This window comes from Oncorhynchus gorbuscha, linkage group LG16, assembly GCF_021184085.1.
Source record: "Oncorhynchus gorbuscha isolate QuinsamMale2020 ecotype Even-year linkage group LG16, OgorEven_v1.0, whole genome shotgun sequence".
Taxonomy (NCBI): Eukaryota; Metazoa; Chordata; class Actinopteri; order Salmoniformes; family Salmonidae; genus Oncorhynchus; species Oncorhynchus gorbuscha.
In genome coordinates, this window is record NC_060188.1 from 35,775,682 (window position 1) to 35,803,077 (window position 27,396).

General features: G+C 43.0%; 1 protein-coding gene across 6 annotated transcripts in view; it reads left to right on the top strand.

The window, feature by feature from the left end:
- Positions 1–22,657, top strand: part of LOC124000900 (plectin-like) — an 86,467-nt gene extending 63,810 nt beyond the window's left edge. For 5 of the 6 annotated variants that reach the window (XM_046307578.1, XM_046307579.1, XM_046307580.1 and 2 more), the window contains 6 exons: positions 446–547; positions 2,612–2,698; positions 6,208–6,276; positions 17,886–18,057; positions 18,200–18,285; positions 21,241–22,657. In XM_046307578.1, the coding sequence (XP_046163534.1) occupies positions 446–547; positions 2,612–2,698; positions 6,208–6,276; positions 17,886–18,057; positions 18,200–18,285; positions 21,241–21,300 (576 nt within the window). In that variant the 3' untranslated portion in view covers positions 21,301–22,657. The remainder of the gene's footprint in view (positions 1–445; positions 548–2,611; positions 2,699–6,207; positions 6,277–17,885; positions 18,058–18,199; positions 18,286–21,240) is intronic. The other variant, XM_046307581.1, reaches the window with a different exon arrangement.
- The last annotated feature ends 4,739 nt before the right edge of the window (positions 22,658–27,396 follow it).

Genomic DNA, 27,396 nt, shown 5'->3' on the forward strand with positions numbered 1-27,396 from the left:
TTGAATGAATTGCAGAGAGAACTCTAGTTAGATGCTTTGCTACTCTTAAGAGAGTTTAAATGCACATTACATGAGCATTTTATTATAAATTGTGATTGCTTTTTGCAATGTGTGTTTATCTTATAGAAATGTATTTATTTTAATCATTTTAATCTCCTTCTTGTACTTTTTAAATGTTATAATTTTGTGTGGTTCTAAATTCGTATTAATTGCTGTGTTGTTTTTATTGTTGTATCATAGGGCACAACTGTAAAATATACTCTGTCTCCGCTTGTTTCCTCTGTTTTAAATAAAGGCGAATAAATAAAAAATGTAAATGATCTCGAGGGAAATTATTGAAAAGAATGTAGTAGGACACCAACGTTTTCATAGACTCAACATGGATGGTTGGCAAAAGGGAAGCTTCTTTGATGTTGTTGTCTGACACTCATCCCCCTCTCCTCAGGAGCTGACTCAGAGGCTGACCGAGGAGATGTCTTGCAAGCACTCCCTTCTTAGCGAGGAACCGGCCACTTCCTTACAGGGGAAAGACCTCTACGAACTGGAGGTACTCACATTATAGCAGAATTCATACTACATTTACATTACATTACATTTAAGTCATTTAGCAGACGCTCTTATCCAGAGCGACTTACAAATTGGTGCATTCACCTTATGACATCCAGTGGAACAGCCACTTTACAATAGTGCATCTAAATATTTTAAGGGGGGGGGGGGTGAGAATGATTACTTTATCCTATCCTAGGTATTCCTTAAAGAGGTGGGGTTTCAGGTGTCTCCGGAAGGTGGTGATTGACTCCGCTGTCCTGGCGTCGTGAGGGAGTTTGTTCCACCATTGGGGAGCCAGAGCAGCGAACAGTTTTGACTGGGCTGAGCGGGAACTGTACTTCCTCAGTGGTAGGGAGGCGAGCAGGCCAGAGGTGGATGAACACAGTGCCCTTATTTGGGTGTAGGGCCTGATCAGAGCCTGGAGGTACTGAGGTGCCGTTCCCCTCACAGCTCCGTAGGCAAGCACCATGGTCTTGTAGCGGATGCGAGCTTCAACTGGAAGCCAGTGGAGAGAGCGGAGGAGCGGGGTGACGTAAGAGAACTTGGGAAGGTTGAACACTAGACGGGCTGCGGCGTTCTGGATGAGTTGTAGGGGTTTAATGGCACAGGCAGGGAGCCCAGCCAACAGCGAGTTGCAGTAATCCAGACGGGAAATGACAAGTGCCTGGATTAGGACCTGCGCCGCTTCCTGTGTGAGGCAGGGTCGTACTCTGCGGATGTTGTAGAGCATGAACCTACAGGAACGGGCCACCGCCTTGATGTTAGTTGAGAACGACAGGGTGTTGTCCAGGATCACGCCAAGGTTCTTAGCGCTCTGGGAGGAGGACACAATGGAGTTGTCAACCGTGATGGCGAGATCATGGAACGGGCAGTCCTTCCCCGGGAGGAAGAGCAGCTCCGTCTTGCCGAAGTTCAGCTTGAGGTGGTGATCCGTCATCCACACTGATATGTCTGCCAGACATGCAGAGATGCGATTCGCCACCTGGTCATCAGAAGGGGGAAAGGAGAAGATTAATTGTGTGTCGTCTGCATAGCAATGATAGGAGAGACCATGTGAGGTTATGACAGAGCCAAGTGACTTGGTGTATAGCGAGAATAGGAGAGGGCCTAGAACAGAGCCCTGGGGTACACCAGTGGTGAGAGCGCGTGGTGAGGAGACAGATTCTCGCCACGCCACCTGGTAGGAGCGACCTGTCAGGTAGGACGCAATCCAAGCGTGGGCCGCGCCGGAGATGCCCAACTCGGAGAGGGTGGAGAGGAGGATCTGATGGTTCACGGTATCGAAGGCAGCCGATAGGTCTAGAAGGATGAGAGCAGAGGAGAGAGAGTTAGCTTTAGCGGTGCGGAGCGTCTCCGTGATACAGAGAAGAGCAGTCTCAGTTGAATGACTAGTCTTGAAACCTGACTGATTTGGATCAAGAAGGTCATTCTGAGAGAGATTAGCGGGAGAGCTGACCAAGGACGGCACGTTCAAGAGTTTTGGAGAGAAAAGAAAGAAGGGATACTGGTCTGTAGTTGTTGACATCGGAGGGATCGAGTGTAGGTTTTTTCAGAAGGGGTGCAACTCTCGCTCTCTTGAAGACGGAAGGGACGTAGCCAGCGGTCAGGGATAAGTTGATGAGCGAGGTGAGGTAAGGGAGAAGGTCTCCGGAAATGGTCTGGAGAAGAGAGGAGGGGATAGGGTCGAGCGGGCAGGTTGTTGGGTGGCCGGCCGTCACAAGACGCGAGATTTCATCTGGAGAGAGAGGGGAGAAAGAGGTCAGAGCACAGGGTAGGGCAGTGTGAGCAGAACCAGCGGTGTCGTTTGACTTAGCAAACGAGGATCGGATGTCGTCGACCTTCTTTTCTTATACTACACATTCGCTCAGTCTATTCATACGACATCATTCGCGGATTATTCAAAAGTAGATACATGCTGGATCCTCCAAAATTGTATCCATAAAAAAATGATATGGACGGCACTCCAAAGGGTACATTTTATTATTATTATTAAACCTCCATTGACAAATTATCTTAACACTTGTGTCTTTTTTTAACCTCCATTTGTTGTGTTGTGCTGCAGGTGATCCTACGGGTCAGGGACACAGAGCTGCAGTGCCTCAAACAGGAGACCAACTCTCTGAAGGAGGAACTGAAAGCTGTTCACAAGGTACATGCATTCACCTCCTAGCATTTAGAAAATACTCAGAGAAATGATCCAATCTTTTGATTGTACCTCGACTCATGTTGGTTGAGCGCCCCCCACTTCTTTCCATTAACAACATTAATTTACAGAAACTGTAGTAAACTACAGTCAAATCATATGTGGTTTCCTTTGAAAGATAACTTCCAAAGGCAGCCTACTCTATTTCATTGAGACTGCACATATACTAGGCCTGGGCTCTTAATCTCGCACGCCCAAATAGGAGAGGAGAGGTAAATGCCGACCACCCCCAATGATCTGCCCTCTACATCAATGCCCTCTAGCAGATGCTTTTTACATTTTTTTCAATGGAAAATTAACAATGACTATGTCCGAATACCCATAAGAGCGTACTAAATAGTAGTTTTATAGTATGTGGAATTTCGAAAATAGTACTCCGGATGCATAATCTAATGCGTGATTGCGTTGACTCCCACCATTCGTTAATTTTGGTACAGCCCATCAATTTATCAGATTAGCAGGTGTTGTCAAACAGCTGAGTCGGAAAAGCTGAGTGAATTATTCTAGATCAAACGCTGAAATTAGTATGCAGTTTAAGTATGTAGTAGGCTAGTATGGGTATTCAGATCCGGCCAATGTATACGTGTTTCAAGGAGGGATGGGATTTGAAATAATTCATATAGTATCATACATCTTTGTCGGACATCCAGATATTTGAAATAGGAGCAACATGTAATATTTTTGCATTGTAATTTCAGAAAATGTCTTCAATATACAGTGGGGCAAAAAAGTATTTAGTCAGCCACCAATTGTGCAAGTTCTCCCACTTAAAAAGATGAGAGAGGCCTGTAATTTTCATCATAGGTACACTTCAACTATGACAGACAAAATGAGAAGAACAAATCCAGAAAATCACATTGTAGGATTTTTAATTTATTTATTTGCAAATTATGGTGGAAAATAAGTATTTGGTCAATAACAAAAGTTTATCTCAATACTTTGTTATATATCCTTTGTTGGCAGTGACAGAGGTCAAACGTTTTCTGTAAGTCTTCACAAGGTTTTCACACACTGTTTCTATGATGAAAATTACAGGCCTCTCTCATCTTTTTAAGTGGAAGAACTTGCACAATTGGTGGCTGACTAAATACTTTTTTGCCCCACTGTATCTAAAGTAATAGTGAAATGATAGTGTTTCACAATAGTTTTCCCCTGGATATGTTCAATTGGGCCCACACAAAATTGCATTCTAATGTTTTAGTCTACTTATTGGTCAACAAAAAGAAGTCTCTCGTTGTCACATTGACTGGGCCTGAGCCGCACACTAACGGTTTGTCTGTGGCACAATCAGTTAGTGCATGGAGCCACTAAAATTGACCATAGAAAGCTATTTGCTTTGGTTTTTGAAATGATTGATCTTGTCCAGAGAGGAGCTGGTTTTTATATATTATATATTTATATGATTCTGAACACATTTCCGTTTGTTTTCTTCTAAATACTTTTATGTTTGCTAGCTGGACAGGCAAACGCTACTGGGTACTAATCTGTAAACCAATCAAAACTTGTGTCTTATACATGGTACTATCTCTGCTGATCATGTATGCCAATCACATTATCCGCATCTAAGATAGTAGACAGCTGGTGAGTTCTGTCCGACAAGTTGCTATCAGGTAAAGTATTTTTTATTTATCTGTAATCTAACTAGTTAGAAATGTGATATCATCAATGCAAGCTGTAAATAGAGTCCCAACTGAGAATGCAGCAACCTTGTTAACGTAGCTAGCTTGCTAGTTAGCCAGTTACAACAAGTAGATATGTTGCTAGCTAGCAGGAGCAGATAGCTTTATCACTAGCTAGCATGTTATTCTGGGACAAGGAGCGTTTTAGCTATCAGTTTATTCTAGGGCTGTCCCCGACAAAAAAAGTATCTTGGTCAACTGAGAGTAGTCTGTTCTTCCGACCAATCGATTAGTCGAAATGTTAAACAGTGTATTTTCCCATATACATAGTATTGCCCTCTTTGCCCTCAGAACAGCCTCAATTTGTCGGAGCAAGGTGTCAAAAGCATCCCACCGGGATGCTGGCCCACTCCAATACTTCCCACAATTGTAAAGTTGGCTGGATTTCCTTTGAGTGTTGGACCATTCTTGATACACACAGGAAACTGTTGATAGTGGAAAAACCCAGCATCGTTGCAGTTCTTGACACAAACCGGTACGCCTGGTACCTACCATACCCCTTTGAAAGGCACTTAAATCTTTTGTCTTGCCCATTCACCCTCTGAATGGTACACATACACAATCCAAGGCTCAAGGCACAGTCTCAAGGCTTAAACATTATTCTTTAAAAGGATCCACCCCATTTTTTTCATTTTTTTCACCTAAAATAACATACCCAAATCTAACTGCCTGTAACTCAGGCCCTGAAGCAAGGGTATGCATATTCTTGGTTCCAGTTGAAAGGAAACAATTTGAGGTTTGTGGAAATGTGAAAGGAATGTAGGAGAATATAACACAATAGATCTGGTAAAAGATAATACAAAGAAAAAACAACTGTTCTAGTTTTTTGTTTTTGTACCATCATCTTTGAAATACAAGAGAAAGGCCATAATGTATTATTCCAGCCCAGCTGCAATTTAGATTTTGGCCACTAGATGGCAGCAGTGTGTGCGTGCAAAGTTTTAGATCCAATGAACCATTGCATTACTGTTCAAAATGTTGTATCAAGACTGCCCAAATGTGCCTAATTTGTTTATTAACTTTTCATGTTCAAAACTGTGCACTCTCCTCAAATAATAGCATGGTATTATTTCACTGTAATAGCTACTATAAATTGGACAGTGCAGATATGTCTATATCCTGCAAAATGTTATTGTTACTTACAACCTCATGCTAATCGTATTAGCCTACGTTAGCTCAACCGTCCCGTGGAAGGGATACCGAAGCCTGTCTCCTCCCCTTCATCAACACTGATTGAAGTAGATTCAACAAGTGATCATAGCTTTCATTTGGATTCACCTGGACAGTCTATGTCTTTGAAAGAGCAGGTGTTTCTAATGTTTTATATACTCAGTGTATGAATTGATAGAATCTAACAATCAAATGGCAAACAATTCACACAATGAAGTTATGAAACAATGAATGCGTTCAAAGTGGCGGGCGAGAGCACATTCTGGAGAGAGACGTGCCTTGTGCATTTTATCCACACTCCCCTTCTTCTTGGACCGTGCCATCCCAGCGGCTTCCACGATGGATTAGTTCACTGAGACAGACTGAATCAGAAAGGTGTGTGCCATTAAATAGAAAAATCTATTTGCAGCTGCTCGGCTAAAATAATCTTGGTCGATCAACAGCCTATCGACCAAACAATTGACCAGTTGACTAAATGGGGTCAGCCGTAGTTTATTCTAAGTAATAATTCAAGACTACAAAAACCTTTAAAATCATAAACTACATTCCTTTAGCCGTGATTAATTATTTTAGTCATTCTTGTCTCTCACTTTTGTCTCTATTCAGCTCTCCAGTGTCCTGCTCCCAGAGATCAACCAAGTGCTATTCACCAAGCCTGGGCTGATTTACTCACCGGTGAGGAGAACCATCCAACTACAGTTTGAACTAGCCCTGCCGTCACTACTTAGACATTGGGACCACATATGCATTTGCCTGATGTATTTCCTTTGTGGATTTTGTTTTACACAGTCGAGTGCCTTTTGTGTTGAAGAACAACAACTAATTTAGACTTAAAGTCTAAATTGAATGTAGAATCAGTCTAACAGGTGACTATTGCTACTATTGTAACATTCAGCGGGGAGAATTATATTGTCTCCGTCAGGAGCCCATTCGTTTGCCATAGGTGTTGGAGTTCCCGTCTTTGGACCACACAAGCTTTAGATTGCATTCTGTTAAGGCACTTCTCTCTCTTTACATCGGTCAGCTACATTGGTGACCAGGGAGGGACCCTTTCGATATGCCTATGGGGCCTGGGCACACAAATGCTCCTAGAGAAAAGGGGGAATAGTGAAGCAGGTGTTTATGACAGTTCTACAGTCTCCATCAGAGGCCCAGGCTTTTGGCATATATCATAAAGCTTTAATTTATGTACTGCAACATTGTAAGATTGTGCCCTTCATGGCACTTAATATACATTGATTGGTAGGATACACTATATTTAGATACTTCAAATCTGGCCCCACAGACACCTTTGCTATTTTTCGCCGTACTCAATATATGGGGACACACTATTTGTGACGTTTTTTTTTATTCTATTTTTTATTTGTAACTTTATTTAACAAGGCAAGTCACTTAAGAACAAATTCTTATTTTCAATGACGGCCTAGGAACAGTGGGTTAACTGCCTGTTCAGTGGCAGAACGACCTTGTCAGCTCGGTGGTTTGAACTTGCAACCTTCCGGTTACTAGTCCAACGCTCTAACCACGGTGTTCTTTGTTCGAATGTATAGTGCCTTCAGAAAGTATTTACACCCCTTTTTCCAAAGTTTGTTGTGTTACAGCCTTAATTTAAAATGGATTAAATTGCGATTTTTGTCACTGGTTTATACACAATACCCCTATAATGCCAAAGTGGAATTATGTCATTAGAATTTTTTCCCAAACTTATAAAAAATGAAAAGCTGAAATGTCTTGAGTCAATATGTATTCCAAACTTTTGTTATGCCAAGCCTAAATAAGTTGAGGTAAGTTTAAGAGTAGAAATGTGCTTAACAAGTCACATAATAAGTTGTATAGACTCACTCTGTGTGCAATCATTTTGGTAACTTGATTTTTGAATCTGATGATTTTGTAATTAAAATGTTTGTTGTCTTTCCATTGGAAATGGTCATCTTTCTGCTTTGTATGCCTAGGCCTACCTATTAAAAACATATTTGTCGTACTATTTACACACACTCAAAATTCGCTGCTTCATCTTCAGTAGCCTACCTCTCCTCTTCTAGATGGGCGTGTGAGATCAAGTGTGAATACGGAAAGTATTCAGACCCCTTGACCTTTTCCAAATTTTGTTACGTTACAGTCTTATTCTAAAACGGATCAAAACATAATCATCAATCTAAACACAGTACCCCATAATGACAAAGCAAAAACATGCTTTTAGAAATTTTTGCTAATATATATATATTTAAAAAAAAACTGATATGACATTTACATAAGTATTCAGACCCTTTACACAGTAATGTACTTTGTTGAATCACCTTTGGCAGTGATTACAGCCTCAAGTTTTCTTGGGTATGATGCTTCAATCTTGGTGCAGTTGTATTTAGGGAGTTTCGCCCATTCTTCTCTTATTTTGACTATTTTCTACATTGTAGAATAATAGTGAAGACATCAAAACTATGAAATAACACATTTCAGTTCAATGCGTTCAGTTGTACAACTGACTAGGTATCCCATTCCCCTTTTCCTTCACTCTGCGATACAACTCATCCCAAACCATCTCAACCATGATTGTGTAGGCCAGGTCATCTGATGCAGCATTCCATTACTCTCCTTCTTGGTCAAATAGCCCTTACACAGCCTGGAGGTGTGTTGGGTCATTGTCCTGTTGAAAATCAAATGATAGATGGGATTCTGTGGTGTGCCTAGAATTCTAAATAAACCTTGAATCCAGCAAAGCACCCTCACATCTCCTCCTCCATGCATCACGGTGGGAACCATACATGCGGAGGTCATCCATTCACCTAAGGCATGGCTGTTGAAACAAAAATATTTGGACTCATCAGACCAAAGGACAGATTTCCACCGGTCTACTGTCCATTGCTCGTGTTTCTTGGTCTCTTCTTCTTATTGGTGTCCTTTAGTAGTGGTTTCTTTGATTTTGAGATGTGTCTGTTACTTGAACTCTGTGAAGCATTTATTTGAGCTGCAATTTTTGAGCTGGTAGCTCTACTGAGCTTATTCTCTGCAGCAGAGGTAACTCTGGGTCTTCCTTTCCTGTGGCGGTCCTCATGAGAGCCAGTTTCATCATAGCGCTTGATGGTTTTGCGACTGCACTTGAAGAAACTTTCAAAGTCTTTGACATTTTCCAGATTGACTGACCTTCATGTCTTAAAATAATGATGGACTGTAATTTCTCTGGTTATTTGAGCTATTCTTTCCATAATAGGACTATCTTCTGTATAGCACCCCTACCTTGTCACAACACAAATTGCGTCAAACACAATAAGAAGGAAAGAAATTCCACAAGGCACACCTGTTAATTGAAATGCATTCCAAGTGACAACCTCATGAGGCTGGTTGAGAAAATGCCAAGTGTGTGCAAAGCTGTTGTCACGTTCTGACCATAGTTCTGTTATTTTATTCTTTGTTTTAGTATGGTCAGGGCGTGTTTGTTTTTCTATGTTGGTTTTTGTGTTCGGCCTAGTATGGTTCTCAATCAGAGGCAGGTGTCGTTAGTTGTCTCTGATTGAGAATCATACTTAGGTAGCCTGGGTTTCACTGTTGGTTTGTGGGTGTTTGTTTCCATGTGAGTGTTTGGGCCACACGGTACTGTTTCGGTTTTGTAAATTCACGTTGTCATTTATTGTTTAGTGTTCTGAGTTTTAATTAAATATCATCATGAACACTTACCACGCTGCACTTTGGTCCGATCCTTACTCCTCCTCAGACGAAGAGGAGGAAATACTTTTCAGAAACACCCACCACAAAAGGACCAAGCAGCATGGTAACGGGCAGCAGCGGCCGAAAACACAAGACTCCTGGACTTGGGAGGAGATATTGGACGGCAAGGGACCCTGGGCACAAGCAGGGGAATATCTCCGCCCTAAGGCAGAGCTGGAGGCAGCGAAAGCGGAGAGGCGCCGGTATGAGGAGGCAGCACGGCAGCGCGGCTGGAAGCCCGAGAGGCAGCCCCAAAAATGTATTGGGGGGGACACGGGGAGTGTGGCTAAATCCGGTAGGAGACCTGAACCAATTTCCCATGCTTACCGGAGAGCGAGAGGGTCCGGGCAGGCACCATGTTATGCGGTGGAGCGCACGGTGTCCCTGGTGCGTGTGCATAGCCCGGTGTGGTACATTCCAGCTCCTCGTATCGGCCGGGCTCGAAAGGGCATCGAGCCAGGTGCCATGAAGCTGGCTCTACGCATCTGATCTCCAGTGCGTCTCCTCGGGCCGGTGTACATGGCACCAGCCTTATGCATGGTGTCCCCGGTTCGCCAGCACAGCCCAGTGTGGGCTATTCCACCTCGCCACACTGGCCTGGCTAAGGGGAGCATTCAATTAGGTAAGGTTGGGCAGGCTCGGTGCTCAAGAGCTCCAGTGCGCCTTCACGGTCCGGTCTGTCCGGTGCCACCTCCACGTACCAGCCCTCTGGTGGCAGCCCCCCGCCCCAGGCTGTCTCTCTGTCTTCTCCCTACAGGTGCTCCTGCCTGTCCAGCGCTGCCAGAGTCTCCCGTCTGTCTTGAGTTGCCAGAAGAGTCTCCCGTCTGTCCTGAGCTGCCAGAGTCTCCCGTCTGTCCTGAGCTGCCAGAGTCTCCCGTCTGTCCTGAGCTGCCAGAGTCTCCCGTCTGTCCTGAGCTGCCAGAGTCTCCCGTCTGTCCTGAGCTGCCAGAGTCTCTCATCTGTCCTGAGCTGCCAGAGCCGTCAGTCAGCCAGGAGCTACCAGAGCCGTCAGTCAGCCAGGCGATGCCAGAATCGCCCTTCACTCCGGAGCTGCCAGAGTCACCCGCCAGTCCGGGGCTGCTGGAGTCTCCCGTCCATTCGGGACCCGTGGCGAGGGTCCCCAGTCCGAAGTCGGTGGCGAGGGTCGCCGCTCGTAAGATGCCAAGGGGGCGGTTGAGGAGGTGACAAAAACTATGGTGAAGTGGGGTCCACGTCCCGCGCCAGAGCCGCCACCATGGACAGACGCCCACCCAGACCCTCCCACCTTTGGGGGGTGGGGAGTACTGTCACGTTCTGACCATAAAAGACGAGCATCGGAGCCGGTGGTGTAAGATTCAATCTTAGCCCTGTATTGACGCTTTGCCTGTTTGATATTTCGTCACAGGGCATAGCGGGATTTCTTCCGGATTAGAGTCCCGCACCTTGAAACCGGCAGCTCTATCCTTTAGCTCAGTGTGAATGTTGCCTGTAATCCATGGCTTTTGGTTGGGGTATGTACGTACAGTCACTGTGGGGACGACGTCCTGATGCACTTGATAAAGCCAATGACTGATGTGGTGTACTTTACAGACTACAAAGGGAAGCACAGACTACAAAGGGAAGCACAGACTACAAAGGGAAGCACAGCCACGAGCTGCCCAGTGACACGAGCCTACCAGACAAGCAACACTGAGGCATGCATGAGAGCATCAACTATTCCTGACTACTGTGTGATCACGCTCTCCGTAGCTGACGTGAGTAATACCTTTAAACAGGTCAACATTCACAAGGCTGCGGGGCCAGACGGATTACCAGGACGTGTGCTCCAGGCATGTGCTGACCAACTGGCAGGCGTCGTCACTGACATTTTCAACATGTTCCTGATTGAGTCTGTAATACCTACATGTTTCAAGCAACCACCATAGTCCCTGTGCTCAAGAATACAAAGGCAACCTGCCAAAATGACTACAGACCCGTAGCACTCACGTCCGTAGTCATGAAGTGTTTGGAAATGCTGGTAATGGCTCACATCAACACCATTATCCCAGAAACCCTAGACCCACTCCAACCGCCCAAACAGACCCACAGATGATGCAATCTCTATTGCACTCCACACTGCCCTTTCCCACCTGGACAAAAGGAACACCTATGTGAAAATGCTATTCATTGACTACAGCTCAGAGTTCAACACCATAGTACCCTCATCACTAAGCTAAGGATCCTGGGACTAAACACCTCCCTCTGCAACTGGATCCTGGACTTCCTGACGGGCTGCCCCCCAGGTGGTGAGGGTAGGTAGCAACACATCAGCCATGCTGATCCTCAACACTAGAGCCTCTCAGGGGTGCATGCTCAGTCCCCTCCTGTACTCCCTATTCACCCACGACTGCATGGCCAGGCACGACTCCAACACATCATTAAGTTTGCAGAAAACACAACAGTGGTAGGCCTGATCACCGACAACGACGAGACAGCCTATAGGGAGGAGGTCAGAGACCTGGTCGGGTGGTGCCAGAATAACAACCTATCCCTCAACATAACCAAGACTAAGGAGATGATTGTGGACTACAGGAAAAGGAGGACTGAGCACACCCCCATTCTGATCGACGGGGCTGTAGTGGCGCAGGTTGAGAGCTTCAAGTTCCTTGATGTCCACATCACCAAAAAACGAACATGGTCCAAGCACACCAAGACAGTAGTGAAGAGGGCACAACAAAACCTATTGTTTAACCCCCTCAGGAAACTAAAAAGATTTGGCATGGGTCCTCAGATCCTCAAAAGGATCTACATCTGCAACATCTGGCTACATCACTGTCTGGTATGGCAATTGCTCGGCCTCCGACCACAAGGCACTACAGAGGGTAGTGCGTACGGCCCAGTACATCACTGGGGCTAAGCTGCCTGCCATCCAGGACCTCTACACCAGGTGGTGTGAGAAGAAGGCCCTAAAAATTGCCGAAGACCCCAGCCACCCCAGTCATAAACTGTTCTCTCTACTACCGCATGGCAAGCGGTACTGGAGTGCCAAGTCTAGGACAAAAAGGCTTCTCAACAGTTTTACTCCCAAGCCATAAGACTCCTGAACAGGTAATCAAATGGCTACCCGGACTATTTGCATTGTGTGCACACCCCCCAACCCCTCTTTTACGCTGCTGCTACATTCTGTTTATCATATATGCATAGTCACTTTAACCATATCTAGAGTTGAAGTCAGAGACTATCACAGTGCAGGTGCATTTATACGGAGACTTGATTACACACAGGTGGATTGTATTTGTATTTGTATTGTATTGGATCCTCACTGAACTTCTGGAGAGAGTTTGCTTCACTGAAAGTAAAGGCGCTGAATAATTTTGCACGCCCAATTTTTCAGTTTTTGATTTGTTTAAAAAGTTTGAAATATCCAATAAATGTCGTTCCACTTTATGATTGTGTCCCACTTGTTGTTGATTCTTCACAAAAAAATACAGTTTTATATCTTTATGTTTGAAGCCTGAAATGTGGCAAAAGGTCGCAAAGTTCAAGGGGGCCGAATACTTTCGGAAGGCACTGTATCTATATCCACATAAAACGAGTCCTATACTGACATAACCTGAAAGGCCGCTCAACAAGGAAGAAGCAACTGCTCCAAAACCGCCATAAAAAAGCCAGACTACAGTTTGCAACTGCACATGGGGACGAATATGGTATTTTTGGAGAAATGTCCTCTGGTCTGATGAAACAGAAATAGAACTGTTTGGCCATAATGACCATCGTAACGATGGAGGAAAAAATGGGGAGGCTTGCAAGCTGAAGAACACCATCCCAACAGTGAAGAACAGGGGTGGCAGCATCATGTTGTGGGGGTGCTTTGCTGCAGGAGGGACTGGTGCACTTCACAAAATAGATGGCATCATGAGGCAGGAAGATTATGTTGAAGCAACATCTCAAGACATCAGTGAGGAAGTTAAAGCTTCGTCGCAAATGGGTCTTCCAAATGATATTAGCTAGCTAGCTAGCTAACATTATCTAGCTAATGATTTGCCTAGTTAAATAATGGTTAAAAAATGTTTTTAAATGAGACCTCTGTCACAAACCTGAATTCGTGACTCATGAACATACTTGCTACTAGCAAACAAGCAAATGCACTGTACAATGCTTCTCATGTTGCTCATTATTTAACATAAAATTGGAACATTCATGCTAAAGCTAGCATTAGAAGCTAGGCTATCTGTTAGCTAACCCTCTACTAGCCTAAGCCTAGCCTTAGTTGAAGTGAAAATATGAAAGTGAAAATCTTTCCAGACTTACCAAACAAATGGTCCTCCTTGGAATAGAGATTAGTGCAGTTAAATCCTGAACAAGCCATGTTTGCCCTTGCTAACAAAACTGTATCCCATACCCGAAGAACAAACACTGGAAAGTGGTGCGATCATAAAAATAGATCTGACATAAACACTATCAGCCTGTAGGCAAGGAGGAACATCTTTCCCACGGATTGCAATGCCCATATAAGTTCTAGCTCTTCTTCTCTACACAGGATTGTGACGTCAAAACTAGCTGCCGGTAGCAAAAACAATTATCCTCATTTCAGTGTGGGATTTTAAAGTAATTGGTTCAAGGACATACATCTGGTTAAATAGAAGCAAATATTCATACATGATTGTGTTACAAAAAATATTGACCACGAAGATTGCCATACTCCCCCATTGACTATATTTCCTGGAAACAATTGCTTCTTAACCACCACATTTTTGGTCCTCCTGCAGACGAGTTGTAGTGTTAGCATTTTACACTTTTTGTGGAAGGGACAGATGGCAACACACCTTTGTTGGTAAATGCATCAACCGAATGGGACCGGCTAGAGTATTGTTTAGGGACAATGAGGGGACATTGGGAGCTGCTTTTGAGAGGAAAGATAAGTCAACAAAGTGAATGGGCTGGGGGGCTAAAGAAGGTGTTAAAAGACTTTGGAAGGCAGTTCTTACACTGTATGAATTGGTTTGTATGGGAGATTGAGGCGGCATGGCACCTCAATCGCTCTCATACACAACAATACATTTACTGTCTAAGCACTACCCTGCACAATCAAAACTCCCTATCTCATCTCAAAGTACTATCTGTTAACCTCCCCTAGCCCATTGACAGATCATTCTTGTCAATAGTAGCCCTTTGCAGGGGAATTTTGTATTGTGTCTTGAGAATCTGTAGAGAGAGGAATGAGGTGGTTGTGTCATTACTGTTGTTGTCTTGATGCTTTATCTTTCAGCGTCCCTTGTGGGTTTCTGCCTCACATCTTGTTACGCTCCATATGTCATGTTTTGTCATTGGTTATCATGTCTTGTCTCTGTGCTTCCCTTCTATTCGTTTCCCTCTGCTGGTCTTATTAGGTTCTTTCCCTCTTTCTATCCCTCTCTTCCCCTCCCTCTCTCCCTCTCTCTCTATCCGTTCCTGCTCCCAGCTGTTCCTCATTCTCCTAACTACCTCATTTACTCTTTTCACACCTGTCCCCTATTTTGCCCTCTGATTAGAGCCCCTATTTCTCCCTCTGTTTTCCGCTTCTGTCCTTGTCGGATCCTTGTATGATGTTCGCTGTTCTGTGTCCTTGTCTCGCCCAGTCGTGTTTTACCTTCTTCAGATGCTGCGTGTGAGCAGGTGTCTAGGTCTGCTACGGCAGGTGCCTTCCCGAAGCAACCTGCAGTCTATGGTCGAGTCTCCAGTCAATCCTCTCTACTGACGAGTGGATTTCAGTTTTCCTGTTTTGTTTTCACCTTGATAATATCCAGGATTATCCCTTTTGTCAAATACTGGAATAAAGACTGTTTTTGTTAAGTCGCTTTTGGGTCCTCATTCACCTGCATAACACCATAACTGCAAGGTGTGTCCACTCTAGAGGTCGACCGATTAATCGGAATGGCCGATTAATTAGGGCCGATTTCAATCTTTGCAATCTTGGAACCTTACAGTTAACTAGTCCAACACTATAACGACCTGCCTCTCTCTCGTTGCACTCCACAAGGAGACTGCCTGTTACGCGAATGCAGTAAGCCAAGGTAAGTTGCTAGCTAGCATTAAACTTATCTTATAAAAACAATCAATCAATCATAATCACTAGTTAACTACACATGGTTGATGATATTACTAGATATTATCTAGAGTGTCCTGCGTTGCATATAATCTGACTGAGCATACAAGCATACAAGTATCTAAGTATCTGACTGAGCGGTGGTAGGCAGAAGCAGGCAAACATTCATTCAAACAGCACTTTCTTTGCGTTTTGCCAGCAGCTCTTCGTTGTGCATCAAGCATTGTGCTGTTTATGACTTCAAGCCTATCAACTCCCGAGATGAGGCTTGTGTAACCGAAGTGAAATGGCTAGCTAGTTAGCTTGCGCTAATAGCATTTCAAACGTCACTCGCTCTGAGCCTTGGAGTGGTTGTTTCCCTTGCTCTGCATGGGTAACGCTGCTTCGAGGGTGGCTGTTATCGTTGTGTTCCTGGTTCGAGCCCAGGGAGGAGCGAGGAGAGGGACGGAAGCTATACTGTTACACTGGCAATACTAAAGTGCCTATAAGAACATCCAATAGTCAAAGGTTAATGAAATACAAATGGTATAGAGGGAAATAGTCCTATAATTCCTATAATAACTACAACCTAAAACTTCTTACCTGGGAATATTGAAGACTCATGTTAAAAGGAACCACCAGCTTTCATATGTTCTCATGTTCTGATCAAGGAACTTAAACGTTAGCTTTCTTAGATATTGCACTTTTACTTTCTTCTCCAACACTTTGTATTGCATTATTTAAACCAAATTGAACATGTTTCATGATTTATTTGAGGCTAAATTGATTTTATTGATGTATTATATTAAGTTTTAAGTCTTCTCCTTTCCCCCTTCTGATGACCAGGTGGCGAATCGCATCTCTGCATGTCTGGCAGACATCAGTGTGGATGACGGATCACCACCTCAAGCTGAACTTCGGCAAGACGGAGCTGCTCTTCCTCCCGGGGAAGGACTGCCCGTTCCATGATCTCGCCATCACGGTTGACAACTCCATTGTGTCCTCCTCCCAGAGAGCTAAGAACCTTGGCGTGATCCTGGACAACACCCTGTCGTTCTCAACTAACATCAAGGTGGTGGCCCGTTCCTGTAGGTTCATGCTCTACAACATCCGCAGAGTACGACCCTGCCTCACACAGGAAGCGGCGCAGGTCCTAATCCAGGCACTTGTCATCTCCTGTCTGGATTACTGCAACTCGCTGTTGGCTGGGCTCCCTGCCTGTGCCATTAAACCCCTACAACTCATCCAGAACGCCGCAGCCCGTCTAGTGTTCAACCTTCCCAAGTTCTCTCACGTCACCCCGCTCCTCCGCTCTCTCCACTGGCTTCCAGTTGAAGCTCGCATCCGTTACAAGACCATGGTGCTTGCCTACGGAGCTCTGATCAGGTCCTACACCCAAATAAGGGCACTGCGTTCATCCACCTCTGGCCTGCTCGCCTCCCTACCACTGAGGAAGTACAGTTCCCGCTCAGCCCAGTCAAAACTGTTCGCTGCTCTGGCTCCCCAATGGTGGAACAAACTCCCTCACGACGCCAGGACAGCGGAGTCAATCACCACCTTCCGGAGACACCTGAAACCCCACCTCTTTAAGGAATACCTAGGATAGGATAAAGTAATCCTTCTCACCCCCCCCCTTAAAAGATTTAGATGCACTATTGTAAAGTGGCTGTTCCACTGGATGTCATAAGTTGAATGCACCAATTTGTAAGTCGCTCTGGATAAGAGCGTCTGCTAAATGACTTAAATGTAAATGTAAATGTAAGTTCAAATAAGTGTTCATTCAGTATTGTTGTAATTGTCATTATTACAAATAAAACTTTTTTTTATTATTAAATCGGCCGATTAATCGGTATCGGCCTTTTTGGTCCTCCAATAATCGGTATCGGCATTGAAAAATCATAGTCGGTCGACCTCTAGTCCACTCCCTCATGCTTATGCACCCAAAATGACACACGGCTGAGAGTCAGACTCGGCCAACGTCATGTGGTCCGATTCTTGGCCGCCTTCGGCAGTATTACTTATGGCTAGGATGTGGGGATGGAGTTATCTTGCCCAAATGTATTACTTGGGGCTCGGGCCTATTGGGGCTACTCTCTGGCAGATGATTACACTGGCTGCTTTATATAATTAACATGTCATTATATATTGTTCCATATTTTCTCATTGTTTAAATTCTTTAATATAGTAATGACTGTATGCCGTGGTAGAGCCATAACATTGTTGACATGCTTTTTTCTGGATTTTTGTTGTTGTTATTCTGTCTCTCAATGTTCAAATACATTTTAATTTTAATATTTTAATGTAATTCAGAAAAAATACTTTTCAGTGTTGAAATAGGCCTGTAATTTTATTTTGCGCAAAGACTAATATTAATTTGATTTGTATATTCAACTAACAGTGCACATCTCTAGTTTCAAGTAGTCTAAAATAAATGATTGGCTCTCCGTTCCATGGGGGTTCAGAAACCATGTGTATCCACTCGAATTCACCAGATTTTTTTGTCAATAGACCGTCAAAGGAAATCTGGTAAAACTTCAATCTTCCCAATATGTGTATGCAGGATAAGGCATACGCCAAAGACAAGCTCAAAGCCCTGTATGCTGAGCTGAGCTTCAGCCGGTCCAAGGTCCAATGTGACATTCCCAAACTGCGAGAGGAGCTCCAGACTGCAACAGGGTCGCCCAGGGATGAGGGCAGGGGTGGCGACGGCTCCAATTCTGCTCAGGCTTACGGTAAGACATGCACACACAAACACCCCCACCCCACACAGTGCAACCTCTTCACACTCATATGTGCACACCTGCATGCACACGTACGAATAATCCTACTGGCATGTATAGTGACTTAGGACTTCTCTCTATGCATACACTGTAGACATAGTGAAGTTGACAAGCAACCCTGATTTCCTGAAGAAGGAGAGGTCGACACTCACCAGGCAAATCAGAGGGGTCAGGTCAAAGGTGAGAGGTCAGGGGCGAGGTACAGTGCCTTGCAAAAGTATTCATCCCCCTTGGCAAGTTTCCTATTTTTTTGCATTACATCCTGTAATTTAAATTGATTTTAATTTTGATTTCATGTAATGGACATACTGAAAATAGTCCAAATTGTTGAAATGGAAAAAAAATTTCTTGTTTCAAAAAACTCTCAAAAATAAAAAATTGAAAAGTGGTGCGTGCATATGTATTCACCCCCTTTGCTATGAAGCTCCTAAATTAGATCTGGTGCCAACAATTACCTTCAGAAGTCACATAATTAGTTAAATAAAGTCCACCTGTGTCACATGATCTCAGTATATACACCTGTATATACACCAGTATATACACCAGTATGTATATACACCTGTACTGTTCTGAAAAGCCCCAGAGTCTGGAACACCACTAAGCAAGGGGCACCACCAAGCAAGCGGCACCATGAAAACCAAGAAGCTCTTCAAACAGGTCAGGGAAAAAGTTGTGGAGAAGTGCAGATCAGGGTTGGGTTATAAAATAATATCTGAAACTTTTAATAACCCATGGTGCACCATTATATCCATTATTAAAAAATGGAAAGAATATGGCACTACAACAAACCTGCCAAGAGAGGGCCACCCACCAAAACTCACAGACCAGGCAAGGAGGGCACTAATCAGAGAGGCAACAAAGAGACCAAAGATAACCCTGAAGGAGCTGCAAAGTTCCACAGCAGAGATTGGAGTATCTGTCCATGGGACCACTTTAAGCCGTACACTCAACAGAGCTGGGCTTTACCGAAGAGTGGCCAGACAGAAGCCATTGATTAAAGAAAAAAATAAGCAAACACATTTGATGTTTGCCAAAAGGCATGTGGGAGACTCCCCAAACATATGGAAGAAGGTACTCTGGTCAGATGAGACTAAAATGTAGCTTTTTGGCCATCAAGACAAATGCTATGTCTGGTGAAAACCCAACACCTCTCATCACCCTGAGAACACCAGCTCCACAGTGAAGCATGGTGGTGGCAGCATCATACTGTGGGAATGTTTTTCATCAGCAGGGACTGGGAAACTGGTCAGAATTGAAGGAATGATGGATGGCGCTAAATACAAGGACATTCTTGAGGGAAACCTGTTTCAGTCTTCCAGAGATTTGAGACTTGGGACGAAGATTCACCTTCCAGCAGGACAATGACCCTAAGCATACTGATAAAGCAACACTCGAGTGTTTTAAGGGGAAACATTTAAATGTCTTGGATTGGCCTATTTAAAGCCCAGACCTCCATCCAATTGAGAATCTGTGGTATGACTTAAAGATTGCTGTGTACCAGTGAACCCATCCAACTTGAAGGAGCTGGAGCAGTTTTGTCTTAACTTCTCTAGGGTATGCCAACATCTAGTGAGATTTCAGAGCGCCAAATTCAAATACAGAAATACTCAATATAAAAATTCATAAAAGATACAACTATTTTACATAGTTTTAAAGATTAACATCTTGTGAATCCAACCACGTTGTTAGATTTCAAAAATGCTTTACGGCGAAAGGATACCTTACAATTATTTGAGAATAATATAATAATATAATAATATATGCCATTTAGCAGACGCTTTTATCCAAAGCGACTTACAGTCATGTGTGCATACATTCTACGTATGGGTGGTCCCGGGGATCGAACCCACTACCCTGGCGTTACAAGCGCCATGCTCTACCAACTGAGCTACAGAAGGACCACAGCAGACAAATCATTACAAACAGTAACCAGCCAAGTAGAAGAGTTACACAAGTCAGTAATAGAGATAAACTTCATCCCTTACCTTTGATGATCTTCATATGGTTGCACTCAGAAGACATTCATTTATTCAATAAATGTTCCTTTTGTTCGATAAAGTCACTCTTTATATCCGAAAACCTCCGTTTTGTTCACGCGTTTTCTTCAGTAATCCACAGGCTCAAACGCAGTCACAACAGGCAGAAAAAAAAATCTAAATTGTATCTGTAAAGTTCATAAAAACATGTCAAACGATGTTTATATTCAATTCTCAGGTTGTTTTTAGCCGAAATAATCGATAATATTTCAACCGGACAATAACGTCGTCAACGTAAAAGGTAAACAAGAAAGGTACTCTCTCGGTCGTGTGCATGAAAAAGCTCTGTGACATGGCAGGGTCCACTCATTGACTGCTCTTACTCCCTCATTTTTCAGAATACAAGCCCGAAACAGTTTCTAAAGACTGTTGACATCTAGTGGAAGGCATAGGTACTGCAATTTGAGTCCTAAGTCAATGGATACTGTCATGGCATTGAATAGAAAACTACAACAGACAAAAAAATCCTACTTCCTGAATGGATTTTTCTCAGTTCTGTTATACTCACATACATTATTTTAACAGTTTTGGAAAGGAAACTTTAGAGTGTTTTCTATCCAAATCTACTAATTATATGAATATCCTATATTCTGGGCCTGAATAGAAGGCAGTTTAATTTGGGCATGCTTTTCATCCAAAATTCCAAATGCTGCCCCCTACGCTAGAGAAGTTAAAGAATGGGCAAAAATCCCAGTGGCTAGAGACATAGAGACATACCCCAAGAGACTTGCGGCTGTAAATGCTGCAAAGGGTGGCTCTACAAAGTATTTACTATGGGCGGTTGAATAGTTATGCACGCTCAAGTTTTCATTTTTTTTGTCTTATTTCTTGTTTGTTTCACTATACAAAATATTTTGCATCTTCAAAGTGGTAGGCATGTTGTGTAAATCAAATGATACAACCCCCCCAAAAATGCATTTTAATTCCAGGTTGTAAGGCAACAAAATAGGAAAAATGCCAAAGGGGTGAATACTTTCACAAGCCACTGTAACTTTCACTCAATCCCAATTTGATAACACTGCAATAACTAAAAACAAAACACTGATCTTGTGCCTCATTTCTTCCTTTTTTTCATCTGTGTCGTCTCTTTGTCTGTCAGAGTCTGAAGGAGGGTCTTTCTGTCCAAGAGAGAATGAAGCTGTTTGAGCCCATGGACTAGAAGAAGATCTGATCAATTTTGTTGTTGTTGCTCACTCGTCAATGTGTGTGTGTGTATGTGTTTGTGTGGTGTTTGCCAATCGTGTGCAACAGTGCTAGTCTGAGTACAGGTCTCATTAGAAACATTCCACTCATTGCCACTCCTTGTCATTGCCAATCTTCATCTTTGGCAAATGACATAGAGTACAGGGAGTGGAATAGCTAAAGAGACTAGTACCCAGACTACTGTAGTGCTTGGCTTGCCTGTGATCTGTAGAGTGTACCATTGGGAGATTTTTAGAGCATTGATGTGGTGAGGTTGCAAGTAATTGTGATTAACTATTTATTTATGTATGTATTATTACACAGACCCAAATATTGCACAGTTGGGCTACCTAATAAAAAGCTCTTACAGGGCTCAATGCACAATGTGTTTCTCTCCTCCTAGTCCCCTTCACCACACCCGGACAGTGATGTGAACTGTTTAATTAGGACAAAACCAAATTCCCTATGTAAGAACACACTCAAATCTAAATACTGGTCATGTAAAAATGCATGGCTATGAATTTTTCAATGTATTTTAATACACTTGTGTCCTGTATTTTAGTGTTCCATATTATTAATAAAATGTTTTTTATTTGAATGTCAAAGTGTGTCTAAATAAATGTAATGTCGGAACCATTTTTCTGTTTCCATCCTCTTTCTCCCAGTGGCCTTGGTAACACCAGACCACAAGGTTTCCCTCTCGCAGCAGTCAGAGCATCCATTGGCATTCTCTCACTCACTCTCCTTATGGCGTTTGTTTTTCTCAATTCGATGGGAAAATGAGGCCTCGCAACCCTTCCCCACAAATGATTTGGGATCCACTATTAAACTATAGTTCTGTCAACTACTTGAAAACAAGCAACGGTGGTGTTGTTTAGTGATATGATCGTCCCATTGGAAGATTGTGTAGGCATACATTATTAATCATCTATTCTACAGTGTTGTGGAGTAAACGTAATTTACTCACCTTCATTTTAAGTGAGCGTTTATCCACCTTTTACAGAAGAAATGTATTGAACGTATAGGGAGCATAGCTTTTTTCACTGCAACCTGGGATGAGCTATTGTTTTTACCACTACCCCACTGTTTCTACGCCAGCATCTAGCTGGCAGAGTGAAACTGAAATGTCCTTTGTTTAAACTTTACAGCGACGCTATGGAAATTGAAACGTAACTGTCCCATCATATGAATTTGGCACATTTTTTACTAACCATGGGTGATGTTGGTTCATCCTGATTCTCAGATGTATGCAGAAAGAAGAGGAAATTGGTCCCGGTGAGGAGGTGTGTCATTGACAGCACTTATGGTTTTAATAACTGCAGCAATTATGACTTTCATTGTGTAAATAATTCCAGAGTGCTCATATTCTTTAAGAATGTACTTTATGCTCACTGGTTTGAGACCAGAATAATGTGCCGTTAACAACTAAATAAAAAATGCTGTGATTTTTGTTTTACTGGGTTATATTTGATGTTACCTTTATTTTGTCAGAGTCCCACTGACAAAAAGGACCGGTGTCTTTCATAAGGCAGCCCTGCATGTTACAATTTCACACATTTGACAAAATACAAGAGAATACAAAAATACACACTTAACAAAAACAATCACATTCCTCAACAAAGATGTCCTCAATCCATATTTTGAACTGCCCGAGAGTCATCAATGTAACTAGTTGCAAGGAACTTGTTATTCCATACATGGGGTGCAAAGGCAGTTTTCTCTAAGTCTGGAGCAACAGATAAAACAGTACATTATTGTATATAACATCATTACGCCACTACATATCCACAATGCAAAATGTATAATACCACCATACAACAATATTACAATGTACATGTGTGTGCTAGCGCTTGTGTGCGTATGCGTGTGTCTATACCTTTGTGTGTGTCTCTTCACAGTCTCCGGTGTTTCATAAGGTGTATTTGATCATTTAAAAAAAATCTGATTCTACTGCTTGCATCAGTTACTTGATGTGGAATAGAGTTGCATGTAGTACTGTGGGACTCCCATAGTCTATTCTGTATTTGGGGATTGTGAAGAGACCTATGGTGGCATTTCTTGTGGGGTATGCATGGGTGTCTGCGCTTGTCAGCACTTTTTACAAAAACAAGTAGTGATGAAGTCAATTTCTCCCCCACTTTGAGCCATGAGAGATTGACATGCTTACCAGTAATGTTAGCTCCCCGTGTAGTTTTAAGGGCCAGCCGTGCTGATCTGTTCTGAGCCAATCGTAATATTCCTAAATCCCTTTTTGTGGCACCTGACCACACGACTGGACAGTAGTCCAGGTGCGACAAAACTAGGACCTGTAGGACCTTCCTTGTTGATAGTGTTGTTAAGAAGGCAGAGCAGGGCTTTATTATGGACAGAGTATTCCCTATTTTAGCTACTGTTGTATCAATATGGTTTGACAACGACAGTTTACAATCCAGGAGTACTCCAAGCAGTTTTAGTCACCTCAACTTGCTCAATTTCCACATTATTCATTACAAGATTTAGTTAAGGTTTAGGGTTTAGAGAATGATTTGTCCCAAATACATTGCTTGGTAGTTTTGAAATATTTCGGGCTAACTTATTCCTTGCCACCCATTCTGAAACTAACTGCAGCTCTTCTATAAGTGTTTGCAGTCATTTCAGTCGCTGTAGTAGCTGACATTTATAGTGTTAACTCATCCGCATACATAGACACACTGTCTTTACTCAAAGCCAGTGGCATGTTGTTAGTAAAGATTGAAAAAAAGAAAGGGGTCTAGACAGCTGCCCTGTGGAATTCCTGATTCTACCTGGATTATGTTGGCGAGGCTTACATTAAAGAACACCCTTTGTGTTGTGTTAAACAAGTAACTCTTTATCTACAATCCAGCATGCGGTGTAAAGCTATAACACATGTTTTTTTCGAGCAGCAGACTATGATCAATGTCAAAAGCCGCACTGAAGTCTAACAGCCCCCTCCCAAACTTTGTATCATCAATTTCTCTCAGTCAATCATCAGTCATTTGTGTAAGTGCTGTGCTTGTTGAATGTCCTTCCCTATAAGCATGCTGAAAGTCTGTTGTCAATTTGTTTACTGTAAAATAGCATTATAGCCATTTCTCTCAAAGGTTTACTAAGGGTTGGTAACAGCCTGATTGGTCTGCTATTTGAGCCAGTGAAGAGGTCTTTACTATTCATAGGTTGCGGAATGACTTTTGATTCCCTCCAGGCCTGAGGGCAAATACCTTCTAGTAGGCTTAAGTTGAAGATATGACAAATAGGAGTGGCAATATCGTCTGCTATTATCCTCAGTAATTTTCCATCCACGTTGTCAGACCCCAGGGGCTTGTCATTGTTGATAAACAACAATAATTATTTCACCTCTTCACACTCACCTTACAGAATTCAAAATGAAAATGCTTGTCTTTCTTAATTTGGTCAGATGTACTTGTGTCAGCATTTGTTACTGGCATGTCATTCCTAAATTTGGCAAGATTACCAATGAAAAAAATCATTAAAGTAGTTGGCAATATCAGTAGGTTTTGTTATGAATTAACCATCTAATTCAATGAATGATGGAGCTGTTTGCCTTTTTGCCCAAAATGTCATTTAACCTCTTGAAACTAGGGGGCACTATTTTCATTTTTGGAAAAATAACGTTCCCAAAGTAAACGGGCTATTTTGTCAGGACAAGATGCTAGAATATACATATAATTGACAGCTTAGGATAGAAAACACTCTAAAGTTTCCAAAACTGTTCCTATGCGTCCCTATTGAGCAGTGAATGGGATATCAACCAGATTCCTTTTTCTATGGCTTCCCTAATGTGTCTAGTGTCACAAGACATAGTTTCAGGCTTTTATTTTGAAAAATGAGCGTGAACGACAACATTGCGTCAGTGGTCAGCTGGTGGCTCTCAGAGTGATTTGTGCGTAATAGACAAATGTGGCCATTGTTTCTCTCTTTCCTACTAAGAAGCCAACTGTCCCGGTTGATATACACTGCTCAAAAAAATAAAGGGAACACTAAAATAACACATCCTAGATCTGAATGAATGAAATATTCTTATTAAATATGTTTTTCTTTACATAGTTGAATGTGCTGACAACAAAATCACACAAAAATTATCAATGGAAATCAAATTTATCAACCCATGGAGGTCTGGATTTGGAGTCACACTCAAAATTAAAGTGGAAAACCACACTACAGGCTGATTCAACTTTGATGTAATGTCCTTAAAGCAAGTCAAAATGAGGCTCAGTAGTGTGTGTGGCCTCCACGTGCCTGTATGACCTCCTTACAACGCCTGGGCAGTCTGTGGTGCAACGTGGCATTGGTGGATGGGAGCGAGACATGATGTCCCAGATGTGCTCAATTGGATTCAGGTCTGGGGAACAGGCGGGCCAGTCCATAGCATCAATGCCTTCCTCTTGCAGGAACTTGCTGACACACTCCAGTCACAAGGTCTAGCATGGTCTTGCATTAGGAGGAACCCAGGGCCAACCGCACCAGCATATGGTTTCAGAAGGGGTCTGAGGATCTCATCTCGGTACCTAATGGCAGTCAGGCTACCTCTGGCGAGCACATGGAGGGCTGTGCGGCCCCCCAAAGAAATGCCACCCCACACCATGACTGACCCACCGCCAAACCGGTCATGCTGGAGGATGTTGCAGGCAGCAGAACATTCTCCACGGTGTCTCCAGACTCTGTCCCGTCTGTCACATGCTCAGTGTGAACCTGCTTTCATCTGTGAAGAGCATAGGGCGCCAGTGGCGAATTTGCCAATCTTGGTGTTCTCTGGCAAATGCCAAACGTCCTGCATGGTGTTGGGCTGTAAGCACAACCCCCACCTGTGGACGTCGGGCCCTCATACCACCCTCATGGAGTCTGTTTCTGACCGTTTGAGCAGACACATGCACATTTGTGGCCTGCTGCTGTAGGTCATTTTGCTCCTCCTGCTCCTCCTTGCACAAAGGCGGAGGTAGCGGTCCTGCTGCTGGGTTGTTGCCCTCCTACGGGCTCCTCCACGTCTCCTGATGTACTGGCCTGTCTCCTGGTAGCGCCGCCATGCTCTGGACACTACGCTGACAGACACAGCAAACCTTCTTGCCACAGCTCACATTGATGTGCCATCCTGGATGAGCTGCACTACCTGAGCCATTTGTGTGGGTTGTAGACTCCGTTTCATGCTACCACTAGGTGAAAGCACCGCCAGCATTCAAAAGTGACCAAAACATCAGCCAGGAAGCATAGGAACTGAGAAGTGGTCTGTGGTTGCCACCTGCAGAACCACTCCTTTATTGGGGGTGTCTTGCTAAATGCCTATAATTTCCACCTGTTGTCTATTCCATTTGCACAACAGCATGTGAAATTTATTGTCAATCAGTGTTGCTTCCTAAGTGGACAGTTTGATTTCACAGAAGTGTGATTGACTTGGAGTTACATTGTGTTGTTTAAATGTTCCCTTTATTTTTCTGAGCAGTGTATTGTCGAATAGATATTTGAAAAACACATTGAGGATTGATTATAAAAAACTTTTGCCATGTTTCTGTTGATATTATGGATGTAATTTGGAATATTTTTCGGCGTTGTCGTGACCGCAATTTCCCGTCGATTTCTCAGCCAAACGTGAAGAACGAACAGATGTATTTCGGCTACAAAAATAATCTTTATGGAAGAAAAGGAACATTTGCTGTCTAACTGGGAGTCTCGTGAGTGAAAACATCCGAAGCTCATCAAAGGTAAACGATTTAATTTGATTGCTTCTCTGATTTTCGTGACCAAGTTGCCTGCTGCTAGCTGTACATTATGCTATGCTAGGCTATCGATAAACGTTCACAAATGCTTGTCTTGCTTTGGCTGTAAAGCATAATTTCAAAATCTGAGATGAAAAGATGATTAACAAAAGCTGTGTTTCAATATATTTCACTTGTGATTTCATGAATATGAATATTTTCTGTCTGTTGCATTATGCTAATTAGTGTCAGTTGATGACAATTCTCCCAGATCCGGGTAGTTCTAATTTATTTTAATTTTAATTTTACCTTTATTTAACTAGGCAAGTCAGTTAAGAACAAATTCTTATTTTCAATGACAGCCT